At 33.0% G+C, this 16527-nt stretch overlaps 1 protein-coding gene across 2 annotated transcripts in view; it reads right to left on the bottom strand.

Moving 5' to 3' along the window:
- Positions 1-16527, bottom strand: part of LOC126881536 (adenylate cyclase type 8) — a 1218021-nt gene that overhangs the window by 414205 nt on the left and 787289 nt on the right. For both annotated transcript variants that reach the window (XM_050645865.1, XM_050645866.1), the window contains exons 6-7: positions 13678-13876; positions 7934-8118 (exon numbers count right to left, since the gene is read on the bottom strand). In XM_050645865.1, the coding sequence (XP_050501822.1) occupies positions 7934-8118; positions 13678-13876 (384 nt within the window). The remainder of the gene's footprint in view (positions 1-7933; positions 8119-13677; positions 13877-16527) is intronic.

Genomic DNA, 16527 nt, shown 5'->3' with positions numbered 1-16527 from the left:
CATTAATACTATTTTTGACGTGATTATATACATGAGCATGCAATATTTGTTCGAAAATTTTTGATGGAGCACACATAATAGCGACTCCTCTATAATTTTCAATATCTCTTTTGTTACCCGCCTTAAATATTGAGTAATTGAAGATAGTTTCCATTTTTCTGGAAATTTTGAATAAGTTATTATTAGATTAAAAATATGTAATAATGGTAACTTTAACCACTCTTGGCATACCTTTAAAATATACGGGGGATGCCATCTATACCGGCAGCTTTCTTTGGTTTCAGCTTTTTGACTGCATTATCATAATCTACGCTTGTTATTGATGGTAAATTCAAAACATTGTTATTACTAATAATATTTGTAAAATTAGTGTTATAGCTAGAAATGTCGGTAGAATAAACAGATTCAAAATATTTCGCAAACTCATTAGCAGTATCACTCTGATTTATTTCTTTACCCCCAAAATAAAATATTTCTGTTTGATTAGACTTAGAATTCTTATTATTAATGAAATTCCAGAAATTGTTAAACTCATTTTCTATATTTTCCTCAATTTGCCGTATATATTTCCTGTGCTCTATGTTAATTAATGATTTCAGTTTTTTTCTGGTCTCTATAAATTGATTGTTAAAATAAATTGAAACATGTCTTAACTTTCTAAAATTATTTTTTTGTTTGAGCAACTTTTTGATATCAGGCGTAAACCATTTCGGAAAATTAGAATAATTCTTGTAAATATTATATTGTGGTACAGATCCTTCAAATATATTAAGTACTTTTGAGTAAAAGATATCTAGAGCTTTATCTACCTCTATTTCCTCTGTTACAGCTTCCCACGTCATATTTCTCATCAAATCACACATCAAATCAAAATTTGCGTTTTTATAATTAAATCTATTACCAACTAACTTATCTGTTTGTCTAAAACTTGATACTGTAAATGAAAGTTGAATTTCCAGAGATGGATGTAATCTATCTTCCTTTACTAACGGTAACTGCTCTTGACATACCTTACAACTATTTATATTATCTGCAGATGCTACTACTTGATCTAAAGTTTTGCCCTGCCAGTTTTTTACATGGTAATAAAGCAAAAATGGATTAAAATTTAAAAACTAAATCATACTTTTAAACTTAGCACTTCCATTAGTAAAATCTAGATTTTCGGTTCCTTTAATTTCTGCAATATTGAAGTCGCCAAAAATAAACGTGTTATTAATATCAGTAATATGTGTTTGTAACAATTCGAAGCAATTCGCATAGTCATGTAATTTACAATCTGGTGGAATATACACTCCAATTAATTTTATACTTAATTTGTTATTAATTTTTAAATCCGCAACCAAAATTTCAAAAGATGAACAATGTTGTGTTACTTTTAAAATCTTATGCTCCTTTTTTATTACCATTAATACTCCTCCTCCCTTAGTTTTGCCAGAAATCTCCTGGTTTCTGTCAGATCTCAATAAGTTAAATACATTTATATCAATTAGTTCTCCATCAACCATATCCTCCCGAAGCCATGTTTCTACAGCTACTACTACATCATAATTACCTTCCAAGCAATTTTTATAGAATTCCGCAGTTTTCGTGTTCAGTCCCCTACAATTCTGAAAGTTTATGTGAATCCCTGTCATGAATTGAGTTGTCGCCTGATATCAAATCCTAATCATATTATATTTATTATTTAATATATATTTTTTTACACCTATTTTATTTCTACTATACCGTAGTAAATTCTTTTAATAAATTTTTGACAAACCAAATAACTTAAAACAATAATTGAAATAATTTAAAACATCCAGTTTTTCTATAAGTAACTCATTAACAACATCAATATTTTTATCCTCTTATACACTACAAACCAAAATCAACGAATTTAAGTTCCAAATTAATATATCTAAATTACTATCAACAAAAACTTATCAGTCACTAATATACACATTACAGAAACTTTGAGTATAAAGTAGCCCACACACGTTAATTGTCAAGATCCGATTCGCAAGTAATCACTTTAATTTCATCATTCTTCTTTATAAATACTCTACCATCGTAACTCCATGCCTCAGTCTTCCCGAACTTACTCCTTGCCTTCTTCAATAATGAATACCTATGTTTCGTTAGATCTTCATTCACAAATATTTTTGTTTCTCTTAATTGTCTTCTAGCACTTAGAATTTCCTTTTTCTTCAAATAAGAACTAAAGTCTACCACCACTGTTCTCGATTTATTAGTTTGCAAGTTTAATTTACTTTGTCTGTATAAATTAGAAATTTCGCTGGAATTGCATTTTATTTTCAATGTTAATAGCACCTAATCCAGTAAATAGCCAACTACTCGTAGATACACGAAAATATTAAAGAGTTCATGTGACTCAGTTGCACTTTATTCTACGTTGTTACCACTTTCGGTTGCGATTGTAATATGTGGTAATCCTCGCTGTCGATCGGGACCGGCTAGTGGCTGAAAATTTTGAAGAAGCGACGGCTTGGGTAAGAGACATGAAATTTCTCCATTACCTACATGTAAAATTTGATCCAGTTTGGCAAAACAAGAATCGAAAGTTTAACCAATATGCTTTCAAAGCAAATATTGCTAAACATAATGAGTGTGTTAAAAAAATAGATAGGTATATCCTTAGCACACTTATAGTAGATACTGTATGTTTTTTGCCCAAACAAGAATTAGCGTTTCGTGGTCATTTTGAGGGCGACAACTTTGACAATCGAGGCAATTAAGGGAATTGGTAACATTTTTTGCCAAAAAAGTTCAAAAATTTAGTCAACACTTAGAAACAAACTGTTTTTTCGAGAGTTTCAACTGATATACAAAATGATATTATTAAAGCAATTTATACATTTAGCCATATCTTCATTTTTTTAAATAAGATTTTTTGCATCTGGTTTTGGTAACACTTTAGAAAAGCCACGCGTCGCCACTGACTTATATTGACTCTTCAAGGTAAGTTTAGTAAGAATAGTAGAATGCCCTTTGAGTAGTATATTTAAATTGTTACAGCCGTGTAGTTCTACTCGTTTCGTCACGAGCCACAGCCATGAACGAAATTCCTAAATCCGTCCCCTTTGACGTCTTACTAGTGTAAACACCTATGATGAGGATAGTTCTAGTGTTGAAGATGCACGATGCACCATGTGCCATTTGTGGAAAACGTTTTTGACAAGACAATTGAAGAGAAAAATGGATAAGGTGTTCAGACTGCTTTAATGGTATCATGAGTGATGTGTTTATCTTCAACCAAAGTCAAAAATTTTGTTTATGATTTATGTCTGGATGTGTAAATAGATGTAACTTATGTACAAAATTTATAATATTAACATGTTCTTATCTCAATAAATTTAATAAAATAAATATTAATTCTGTTTAAATCATGTTTTACAAAAAAAAATCATAAATATTATCTGGGGATGGGTGGGGGACGGAATTGGGATAGCATTTCTAAATAATCTAAATTTGCCTTATTTTTGGATAATTAGTTGCACCTATGAACTATAGTTATTTATCTTACCAAGGATGTTGAAGGAAGTCATCGTAAACATTATAAATTATAATTATTAATTATAAATTAACTGGTAATAGACCATGCTCAGAATCCCATAGACAGCACACATATCCAACGAACATGTGCTGGAACATGTACAAAGAGCGAGAATTGATCAACGTCATACAAATGAAAAATGTTCAATACTTCGGTCATATAATGAGAGGACCTAAATATCGCTTACTCCGATTGATCATTCAGGGCAAAATCAAGGGAAAACGCTGGGTTGGAAGAAAACAATGGTTCTGGCTGCGTAACATTAGACAATGGACAGGTCGAACAGTCGAGGAATTCTTTCATATAGCTGCCGACCTAGAAACATTTCATCAGCTTGTTAATACGACGATAGCCAATACTTGAAAACAAGCACGGCACACAAAGGAGAAGAAGAGCATGTTTATTAACAGTAGATATTTCAAAAATTAAAAATGAGAGGTGCTTGCTGCTCTCTCTGATTGGACTAGAGTATAGTGCGGCTGTAGTTTCGTGTTGCAACGAAACTGAAAATGGTTATTCATTTTTTATTTACATGTTTACTCTGATTGGAGTACGAAGGGAAACATTGTCGTTGGAACTTTACCGCACTGAGCAGATGGGACGTGAATTATAATTTGTAAAATTCCCTCATCTTCTTTAGTCTCAGCATCCGTTATGGCTTGCAAATTTTGGAAGCCTCGGAGGTGTAACCAGAGAAGGTTTCCATTGTTTTCAATCTGGTGGTATGTTGTAACATCCTGATCATAACAAGACCAGGGCATTAAGCAACACCACACTGCTGGGAGAAACGAGGGGAGGAATTCCTCGAACATCCCTTAGGATATTCAAAAGAAAAACGTCCACCGTTCCATCCATCAGAATGGTGCTCTGCTCGACTGCTCAGCCCTGGGTTCGTTCCCTGTTCATTCTTCCTTCACACCCATTCCAGAAAGGTACAGGAAATAAAAAGTCTACCTAATCATTTTAAATATACTATTTATTTAGATACCAAGTTAATTTTCTGAGCCCGTGACCGAGACCCTGCTGGTAATCGGTACAAAAGTTATAAAGATAAAAATTTACTCAGCTTTAAGTCTTTCCGTCACAGTTCCTAAAGGAGGTCCCCAATCCCTGCAGAATTTGTCGTCGCCGGCAGTTAGGGGAAGTCTAGGGCTACCTTGTTGGGCTGTCTTGTCTCTGTAGGGCTGTCTTGTCTAATTAATTCTACTGATGCATCAGGACACGGTTGTAAACCAGTTCCGCTCTCCAAGGTAGTGTGTTTTCTTTTCCAGGTAGTACTTGATTAAAGTCTTCTTCCCGAGGTAGGGGCCATTTTTTAACGGCCTACACACAAACACGATAATGTATGCCAATATTGTGCCTGATTTACGTGGCAATGGCAAAAAAAGCAAGTACAAATTTGTATCGGATTAAATACCTTCGAAGAGATGTACTAATTGATTTGATGATAGTAGGGTCGCTTATAGAAATATATAGTCCGAGGGACAAATACCAAGCGGAGCTTGGTGTAGCATTCAATCGGCTGATTGAAACGTTACAATGTAGAGTAATATTTTTAATATTATTTTATGTGCTATTAGACTGGAAACTTAGTTTATTTCAAAAATTCATTAATTAATGCACATTTTATCACCCACAGCTGGGTTACAAGGGCAATAGTGAGTCAATAATGTTCCAGAAAGAGCAACGGAGAGAACAATAATAGGAGTTATTTTACGTGGTATGGTATCTAATGCTTCTTGTATTCTTCTTATACAATCCACTAATGGATATTCGCGATTACGTTTGACGATTTTTCTCTATCCCTTGCAGTGTATTAGGTCTCGTATGTTTCTTAGCCCTGTTCATTGTTTGACATTACGGAGTCATGGCATTTTCTTCCTGCTCACTCCACTTCTTCCTTTGATATTTTCTCTATTTAAGGTATGCTGATACAAACCTAATGACACCATAAGCGGAACAGCAGGAGAAAAAGATATTATTGAAAGGATCACCTCGCTTTTCTCCAACTACTTATTACCGAGCAATTACCTGATATAATATGCTTACAGGAAACTAATTTAAACCCACATAAAGTATACAGGGTGTTTCATTAATAATTGTCCATATAGTAACTGGAGAAACCTTAGCACAAAATATGAAGATTTAACCTAGAACACTTAAATAAAATGTGGTTCCTTACTGAGTTACAGGGTGTTTTATCTAAAAATTTAAAAAGTATTTTTGCTCAGCATTTTAAAACTATTCGACATATCCTTTTCATACTTGGCAGAAAGTGCGACTACTAGACACCCTACTAAGTTATGATAAACAAATGTTTCCAGCCACTACCAGAGGCGTACGACAGGGGATGGTGAATGGTTGACCCTTCTCAAATTCTACGCCACTGAAGGAATTACTATTTTAGTGCTATTTTTAGATTCTCCAATACTTTTTACGTAAATAATATACTCTTCATTGGTAACAAAAAAGTCATTAGTTTTCGAGATATTTGAAGTTAAATATGAAACGGCACAGTTATTTTGATTAATTTATGATATGACTCATATGATTAAAATTTAAAAATTAGTTGTACCCAGTACTTTAAAACTATTTGGCGTATCCTTATCATACTTGGCAGAAAGTGTAGGTACTGTGCACCCTACTAAATTAAGATAAATAAACGTTTCTAGCTACTACCAGAGGCGTACGACAGGGGATAGTGGCTGGTTGACCCTTCCCAAATTCTACGCCACTGACGAAATTGACATTTTAGTGTAATTTTTTAATTTTGCAATACTTTTTATGTAAATAATATACTCTTGATTTGTAACGATAAAATGATTAGTTTTCGAGATATTTGAAATTAAAAATGAAGCGACACAATACATTAATCAAAATAACTGTGTCGTTTCATTTTTAACTTCAAAGATCTCGAAAACTAATGCCTTTATCGTTACGAATGAAGAGTATATTATTTTCATGGAAAGTATTGGAGAATTCAAAAATTAAACTAAAATAGCAATTTCGCCAGTGGCGTAGAATTTGGAAAGGGTCAAACATTCACTTTCCCCCGTCGTACGCCTCTGGTAATAGCCAGAAACGTTTGTTTAACATAATTTAGTAGTTTGAACAGTACCTATACTACCTGCCAAGTATGAAAAGGATACGTCGAATAGTTTGAAAATGCTGAGCAGAAATAGTTTTTAAATTTTTAGATAAAACACCCTGTAACTTAGTAAGGAACCACATTTTATTTAAGTGTTTTAGGTTAAATCTTCGTATTTTGTGCTAAGGTTTCTCCAGTTACTATATGGACAATTATTATTTCCAATAATTCCTGTACAATTCCAATAATTTCAAATGTTTTAGAAGAGATATAATAATACGAAACAATTTTTCTTCTGGCGGCAGTACAAAGACTGGCTTAAAATATTTACCGATGCGTCAAAAACCGAACAGGGTGTTGGTGCAGCTGTTATCACATCAGACGGTCCCTTAAAATTTGACATCTTCACTTATTCCACCATATACTCATCAGTACTTTTTCCTTTGTTCAAAGCCCTACCATATATTAACAGCAAAAATATCTCCTACACTGTCATTCTTTCCGATTGCCTCTTCGCTATTAAAGCTATGCAAAATCTATATCCGAAACATCCCATAGAAAAAATGATAAAATTGGAACTTCAAATAGCTCAAGAAAATTCCAGAACAATAAACTTCTTGTGGACACCTTCGCACATTGGTATCGATGCCAACGAATTGGCAGATATAAGTGCTCGCGATGCTATTGGTAGTGACGAATCGGAGGTCGAACATCGGAGTGTAGCAAGTGATTTAAAAGCATTTTTTAAAAATAAAGTGTTAAGTGCGTGGAACCGGGAGTGGCAAAATTTGGTTTCGAAACTAAAACTGATTAAAAGTGACATCTCTCCGTGGCAACCAACAGCAGCAAGCAGAAGATCCCAAATAATCCTAACACGTTTGAGACTGGACCATAGTAGGTATACACACGCACACCTATTCACAAACAGCGAAGCTCCAAATTGTTCCATTTGTAATGTAGCAGACAGTATAGTTAATTTCTTAATTGGTTGTCCTAAATATAGCATTGAAAGCCGTATATGTGGCATCGCGAACACCTTGCAATTGTTACTGGGAAAGAACTTTGATTACAGAAAACTAAGAGGGTATTTACCTTGTATCAATACGTTGTAGAAAATTTAATCATGTAAGTACCAGATATTACTGTTATTTGTATATATTATAACCGTTATATCGCTAATATCCTTCGGGAGGATGCGGCTTTATTTAAATAAAAAAAATAGATATGTACATATTATATGTATATTATATTGTTAAAAAAATACCTAGGAGGAAACTTTATTTCCTTACCTTATCTGCATTACCAAAAAATGCAACCGAAATCACAATAATATGGCCTACGGAAGCCAAAGCTCCAGCTATCATACACCATCTTAGAGGTAGTGGTAACATCGCATATGGCACAAATATACTGAACAAAACGTACCATACCAAGTCTTCTTTAATTCCAAAACCAACTCCTCGAGCTATAAAACCTAAAACATTTTAAGTGATCAAATGGTTGCTGGTATTAATCTAACTAATGTGGATAGGTGCCTTGAATATATTAAAAATTTAATTATAAACGTTTAATAAGTTAATTAGTTTCTGTTTTCAGGTTGGAAATAGTTTACGAAAAGTATTTAAAGCTTGAAGTATGACAGGAAAGTCTACAAGTAATTCCAAATAACTAACTAAAACTGGTAATGTGTATTACACAGTCCTGTCGCCAGGGAGGGTACAACGGCCTCCTTAATTCAGATGGACTTACCCAAGTTTTTTTATGTATTTTGACTCGTACAACACGAATTTGTTGGGTAACAGTTGATCCGGATGTCGATAAGATTGTTATAAACAAAGAACTTGAGGAATTAAATAACAGCGATTCTTCGCAAAACGAAACATTTTTTTTGTATTTTTTGGGTGATTTTCAGAAAAAAAAAGAATGTGTGTGTACTTTGTACGCACGTAAGAAGATATTCTTCTATTATATAATAGGTAATTTAAACGAAGTAAATATACTTAAAAGGTTATTTGTACTTATTTTATTTAAAAATCAAACTAACTTTCTTATCTACCACTTTCAAAAAAGAAGAATATCTTCAAAAATTATATAATAATATACTTACAATCATAAAATCTATAAAAAAATAATAACTTGCTTGGGGCTCGAACCCACTTCACGCCTACCGCGCCGTACGAAAGTTGACGGCATTTCAAACTGCACCAAACTCTCGTATACGTCATGTGGGAATATACACAAACTAAACGTTTACACCATAAATTTATATGAATTTAATAAAATTATTAGTTTGATTTTTGTCGAAATAAAATACAACAAAATATAGAGTAAGAAAACAATATATGAGATGAAGATTTGTAGAAAGTTTGTTCGTAATCAGATTATGTAAATTAAAGCATTGCCTACTAATAATAGGTAACTACATTATTTTGTTTACATTTTCCATATAGATAGGTATTGAAACTATTAGGTATTTCCAACTGAAACATTTAGACTTACGTACTACGGCTTTTCAAAACTATTTAAAAAGTCACTATAATTATAAATTTGATTTTATTTCTGTCCACACATCAATAAAAACTAATATTATACAATATTTTTGTTTACCGATAACCTCCATATTGAACAATTATTGACAGATCATTTCAAAATTTCAACACCCAATCAGAGCCCGTATAACCACTAATACCATACTGTCGGTGTGCGCATGCGCGGGGATCAATCAAATTTTACCCTCAATCGGTTCGCCGCTAAAGAAGAATATCTTCAAAAATGGTTTCTTCGTAGGATGCACAGTTTTCGAGATAAACGTGGTTCAACTTTCAAAAAATCGAAAAAGTGCAATTTTTGAACCCGAATAACTTTTGATGAAAAAATAAAACAGCAATTCTGCTTACTGCGTTTGAAAGATCAAGTCAAATTCTATCGGTTTTGTTTATTTGCATTGCTAAAAATTAAGTTTTTAGTTGTTAAACAAAGCTATAAACAAATAGTGTTTCCCGTGCCCAATGCATGCGTTTTAATAATACGTAATATACGTAGAAATTGTATTTACATGTATGTATGCGCGCCTACTCGTTTTATTTGATTTCAAATTAGAAATGTATTGAAAACATCATTCAATCACTATGTGTTTATAGCTTTGTTTAACAAAAACTTGAACTTTCAAATGCGGTAAGCAGAATTGCTATTTTATTTTTCAATCAAAAGTTATTCTGGTTCAAAAATTGCAATTTTTCGATTTTTTGAAAGTTCAACCGCGTTTATGTCGAAAATTATGCATCCTACGAAAAAACTTGTAAAGTCATTTTTTGCTTAGAATGACCCAAAAAATACAAAAAAGTTTTGTTTTGCGAAAAATCGCTGTTATGTAATTCCTCAAGTTCTTTGTTTATAACAACCTTATCGACATCCGGATCGACTGTTACCCAAAAAATTCGTGTTCTACTGGTCAAAATACATAAAAAAAACTTGGGTAAGTCCATCTGAATTAAGGAGGCCGTTGTACTCCCACTGGCGACAGGATTATACATACACATTCTAGGGTTGGGATAAGTATGAAGCCAGCTAAATAGCTTTGAGCCAAAAAAGACGTCATTCATAAAACTCTGCATGCAGGTACAACGACATATACATCTGACAACATATTTTTTGTTACTAGTCTACTTCCGGTTTCACAGGAAATACTTTCAACTTATTTAATTTAAATAGGACACTATGTACATGTTACCGGCTAAACCTGATTTCAGGACCTAGTTTGGCCTAGTGTCCGTATTAATATCAGGATAAAATAGTTTGGCCTAGGCCAAACTAGTTTATCCTATCGCGTTTAGGACAAACTAGTTTCGCCTAGGCCGAACTAGTTTATTCTAACGCGTTCAGGACAAACTAGTTTGGCCTAGGCCAAACTAGTTTGTCCTGAAATCGGGTTTCGCCGGTAACATATACACAAGCGAATTTAAAGCAGGAGACAGTTACAGAATCCCGAGTTATCCAGGCAGCAAAAGATTAATCAAGTAAATTGGTGTGTTCAACACCAAATCTGCAACATTGGAAATTGGCAAATTGTGCTTTTTAAACAAACGCAGCATTTATGTAAAATCAGATTCATGTAAAAAACAATTTGGCCTAGTTCAAACTAGCTTATCTCAACGCATTCAGGACAATTTAGTTTTGGCTAGGCCAAACTAGTTTGTCCTGAAATCGGATTTCGCCGGTAACATATTCACAACCGAACTTATTCTATATGGAATCACCATGCATTTGAAAGCTGTAGCTTTTGGAGGTTATAACGACTATAAAGCAGGACACAGTTAGAGAATCCCGAGTTATCTAGGCAGCAAAAGATTGATCACGTAAATTGGTGTCTTCAACACCAACTCTGTAACATTGCAAATTGGAAAATTGTGCTTTTTAAACAAACGCAGCATTTATGTAAAATCAAATGATCAACGAATTCATGTAATTAGAGGTCGAGGAAGACAAGCAAGAACGAAAACTGCCAGATCTGTTCACAAATATAAAACAAAAATCGTCATGTTCTGGAGAGGCATTATGATCGGTAAATAAATCCTTTAATTTTCATTCAACCAACTTTAATAGCTCTCAGGTATGTTGGTTTGGTTTTATAGCCTATAGTTAGGCTCTGGAGAGGTGCAATGGAAGAAAAGTAAATTTAGCTTTAATTCGCTTAAAATAATAAAAAAAATCAGATGATTTGATATAAGTTTGGTTGTGTGTATATCCCTTCAGATTTAAGAAAAACTCGTTATTCTTAATTTATAGATTCCAAGTTTGACAGAAAAAAATTTTAAACGGGAAATAAATCACTTTATAATAAAATAATAGGTAAATTTATTTACTAAGAGCAATGACAATAATAATTTAAAAGAATTTAAAAGATTTGACAGCTTACCAATAAATTCGTGAGTCACTCTTTCCACGACTTCTCCACATAGCTACGTATTAATTCACATTCAACCGGGCAGTATCGTGGCCCCCGCTAGCGAAATTATTCTGATTCGATTTTTTTGCACAAACTTACTCAAAAAGAGATCCTTATAACAAATCCACAGGGTGCCGTGGTCGAAAAATTGTTTAAACAATTTTTTAAACAAATTAAAAAAAATCATTTTTCATTGCGAACGATTTTTTTTTAGATAAGTTGGGTTATTCTGAGCAAAAAAGGTCTCTTGTGATTTTTCTCTAAAATTGATTGTTGTCGAGTTATATGCGATTAAAAATTTGAAAAATGCGAAAATGTCCATTTTCAAGGCTTAATAACTCGGTTAAAAATTATTATTATGAAATTCAAAAAGTGATCAAACCAAGTTTTAAACCCGTTCTTCAAGGTCCTGAAGAGATTTTTGTCATTATTTTATTATTGTCCGTCTATTTTTATAGTGACTATTACTGTCGGTAATAGTCTTGTTAATAGCAAAAAAAATTTTTGGGAACAAGTGGCTCTGTTGAAGTCCAGGACTTAAATTGGACTATAATTTGGTTATTTATTTAATGTAAATAGTTGTTACCTATCAAGTTCTCGTTTATGGAAAATATTATGTAGATCTATAAGCCTATTTTGGATCATTTTCATCCAAATATTAAACTTTTTTGGATGTTGTTCTAACACGAGAACCATAATCGGTCCTAGCTAATACCTTTCGGCCTAGGTTCAATACGATCTTTTTCACTTAAAGGAACCATTTTTAATGTAAAGCGTCTAGTAAATAAACTAATTTTTTATTAAACTCTATTTCTTAGATATTTTAACTAAAGTTTTAAGAACTTTAAGTCCGATATTTTTTTCTTCAATCGACAAAGCTCGAACAATCTTTTCTTAAACACACTTATGGCATAGGATGCCACCAGATGCCCTCTTAATTGTAGTCTTCCTTCTGCAGAATCTTAAACTTTCTTGAGATCTGACAGGGCGAATACCTCTAAGTTCGTCTTTGCACTGCCCACATCTTTGGATTTTCTTGGGTTTTTCAGGTATATGTTTGGAGTTTGAGGCGAACAATTCGCCTGTTGGAATTTTTACTGAAAGATAACCGTCTAAAATAAAAGACTAATTGATGGAGCATTTTGCTCTCTGCGAGTTGGAAGAAAGCTGGAGAAAATGTAACATTGTGAGAATGTAACTTTTGCAATCATTTACGTTTGAAGTGTGTTTTTAATTATTATTATTTTCATTGATTTTAGTAAATGTTACCTATTCTGTACTTGTGAAGTGATTTATTTCTCGCTTTTAAAAAATTTTTACTACCAAACTTGACAAGTTTAATAGCAAGTTATTTTAAAAGCTCTCAAAATATACAGGGTATCCCCTTTAAATTAGATAAATTCCGGTGAAACCGGAAGTAAAGTAGTAACAAAAAATATGACGTCAGATGGTATAATATGTGTCATTCTGCGTACATACATTGTTGTATGAATGAATGAATTCGTTCCATACTTGCCAACCCCGCATATGTACACAAAAGTAAACCTCTATTTTGGTGAGTACGGTTTAGGAGCATACAGTAGCGATCAACAGGTAGCAACAAAGACGGTCCAAGATTGCGGCTGTAATTTTGAATATTTTGTCGAGATTTACGCTTACACATTCGTAATATAATAAAGAATGGCGGTACAGAGCCCAATTTGAGAAATATGTTAGTATGTGGAAATTACTCTATAACAAAATAAAATATTACAAAAAGGAGCCTGCACCTCCATTAAAAAGAACAAAAAAATACACTTTCTTTAAATAAACTTTTTTTATTCCATGCCTAGATTCTGCGTCACATTGGATCTACTAAAATTCGATTTTCTATAACAAAAAATCGAACGTGATAAACTCGGCAACATTTAGCGCGCCTATGAGTATAACAATTATTATTTTTATAGTATAATGTCACTGTCAGTGTCGAGTTACCGACGCACTGTTGCCTCACTGTTGAAAGTTCGCAGAACTTTCGAAAAACAAAAATAATGATGACGCGCTACTGTTTACTCTTAATGTGCATTAAATAAAAATCGAAAAGCTTACTTTGTAAAGTTAGAAGAAGCCAAGTACACACAGCCGCCCAATGTAGGTAATTGTTAGCAAAACACCGCCACCAGCCCAAGACACATACAGCTATGTTAATAGACATACAACACACTGACCAGATTATCGTATCGGCGTTCGATCTGATATCAATGGGTAGTTTTCTGTTGTATAGAGTCCACACCAGAATAAGGCATATCTACAAAACAGTAAGGTTGGTTAGTTATATTAATAAGAAAATATTACTCTAGTCAAAATTTAAACCTCCCTCAGTTTAATTGTTGGATATATGTTTAAAAATGAGACTGTTATCATTAACCCTAAAAGAACCAAGGGGGCTTAAAAAGTATCCACAATATTGCATTACATCCGATTTTCTAAATACCTTTGCTCCTAAATAATTAGTAATTGTCGGCGTACTACTGCCCTATTAGATGCCAGCCATATTTAGCATTAAATGCTATTTCTATAATTTAATTGATTTCCTCATACTTTTATAAAAACTTGACAGTGGACTATAATAAGTACCTAATATCCCTTGAATACCTTAAACACCAAACCAAAATGGAAAGGAACGATACCATTCATGTTGTAAATTAGCAAAATCTAAAAGAGAGAAGACCAATAAGTGAACAAAAAGAACCACAGTTTGTTCAAAATGTAAGAAGTATTTATTCAGTATAAGTACAGCAATAAATGAAATGTTTCTGTATCCTACGATGATGCCAATTCCACTGAAGCCGAAGACTCCGGGTAAATTATAAATTCTTATCTTGTAACTGTTCGATTAACGTTGAGGAATAATTTTTTTATTTGTAAAAGTGTTATTTTAAAGTCAGTTTAAATAAAGAAGCAAATTTTTTAATTAATTTATGTGTGGACATTTATTAACGCGCCCTTGGTTCCTCGCTGTTTCTAATAAATGGTTGGTCCCGCAAATACTGAAGATTTGATAGGCAAGATTAGAATAGTTACAGGGTGAGTTTTATGTACGGAATAGGGATGGCGGTTTTTGACAAAACACCGGTTTTCGGTTATACCGGTTTTTTTACTTACGGTTTAACCTGGCGGTTATAACCCGCCAAAAAAAACCGGTTTTTCGAAAAACCGGTTTTCGGTTTTTTTAATCCAATAGGTTACAAAGTTACATTTACAATACACTTTAGTTTGCAATACTCCATTCGACTTGATATCAATATGATCAAAATTAGTACTATCGAAAGAATATGTATTATTTACTATTAACACGTTTGTATATTTGTAGAATAGGTACATTTTAACTCATTTAATACTTCCTGTATGAGTGTATCGTTTTGAAAACGTAGCGAAATTCTTGGAGTTTCGTATTCGTAATCCGTCATTCGATATTCATAGTCAGATCATTATTTTTGGTAATCAGAAAAAGTCATTCACCCACTTTCAATGTCAAGAGTTAAGTGTGAAAAATAGATGATGTTTGCGTCTAATTCAACCAGATCATTGCTTATGTAAATATTATGATTACAAATACGTTTTCAAGGAAATATTATAATAAAACTTAATAATTGTTTCTGGCTGATGTGAGATTGCACTGTCAGTTTGCTTCTGTATTTTATAAAATAAAATAAAATTTGAATTATGGTTTTGTTTGGAATAATTACTTGAGATTAATAATTGTGATTGTGATCCAAAATAATACCTAACCTAATCCTAATCACCGTAAAAACCTAATAACCGGTTTTTACTTAAAAAGAAAAACCGGTTATAACCGGGACAAAAAGACAACCGGTAAAACCGGTTATTGCGAAGTAAAAAAACCGGTTTTAGGTTTAAACCGGTAGGTTTTTCCCATCCCTAGTACGGAACGCCTTAATTAACTCGAAAACTTCTTCTTCTTCTTCTTCAGGTGCCATATCCGCGACGGCGGTCGACAGTCATCATAGCTATTCGGACTTTAGAGACGGCTGCTCTGAAAAGTTCATTTAATGTACATCCGTACCATTTTCTTGACCAGCCACGATATTCTACGTCTCTCTATGCTTATTTTCCCCCTCGGAAACAGCTTGTACGATTTTTAAAGATTATGGTCTGTAAGGGTCTTGTGATGCGGCCGATATTATGGCGTATTTACTTTGTCGTCAGATCATCAGATATTCAGCCCTATTCTGTAACTTTTAACAAATCGAATAGAAATGACCAAGTCGAATCGTAATTACCCAAAATCGGAATGTTTGATATCTATCGCGTCATTTTTGTGTTTGGATTGGTATTCTGTAACTCATATCGTAATCGAAACCTCTGACTTCTATTTCACGCGGTTCTGAGGTGGTGGCAATCCCGCATTAACCAGAGAAATTATTGTTCTGTGACTGGATCTAAATTTAAAATTTGACACCGTTGCCATATCCTCAATGTTTTCATACTTTCTTCATACTATCCTCAAGTTTTGAAAAGTAAATAAAGTATTAGTGTAAATACTGGATGCAAAAAGCTCAAAAGAGGATAAATGGTTTTAAATTAAAGTTACTTAAAATTGATATAAAAAAAGATAAACTGATAAATAAAAAAGATAAGTGAAGATAAGAAGTATAAATGGTTTTAAATCAAAGATATTTAAATTGATGTTATTAATGCATTATTATTAATCTATAATTTAAAATCGATATTACTAATAATATGCAATCTTTAAGATTCGATTAGAGCTGAAATAACTGCTAAACAACTTTTCCCAAAAATGGCATCTTTTCTATAATTTGTTCAGACTATGAGCGTTGACTGATAAATATACAAGTATACTGGCATTGTTTAAGAAAGGAGTCTAGTTATACAATGATACTGGTATAATATATTTATCCATCAACGCATCAGAAG

The sequence above is a fragment of the Diabrotica virgifera genome, chromosome 3 (assembly GCF_917563875.1).
Source record: "Diabrotica virgifera virgifera chromosome 3, PGI_DIABVI_V3a".
NCBI lineage: Eukaryota > Metazoa > Arthropoda > Insecta > Coleoptera > Chrysomelidae > Diabrotica > Diabrotica virgifera.
The sequence above is the reverse complement of the archived record's forward strand: the minus strand, read 5'-3'. Positions and strand labels throughout refer to the sequence as shown.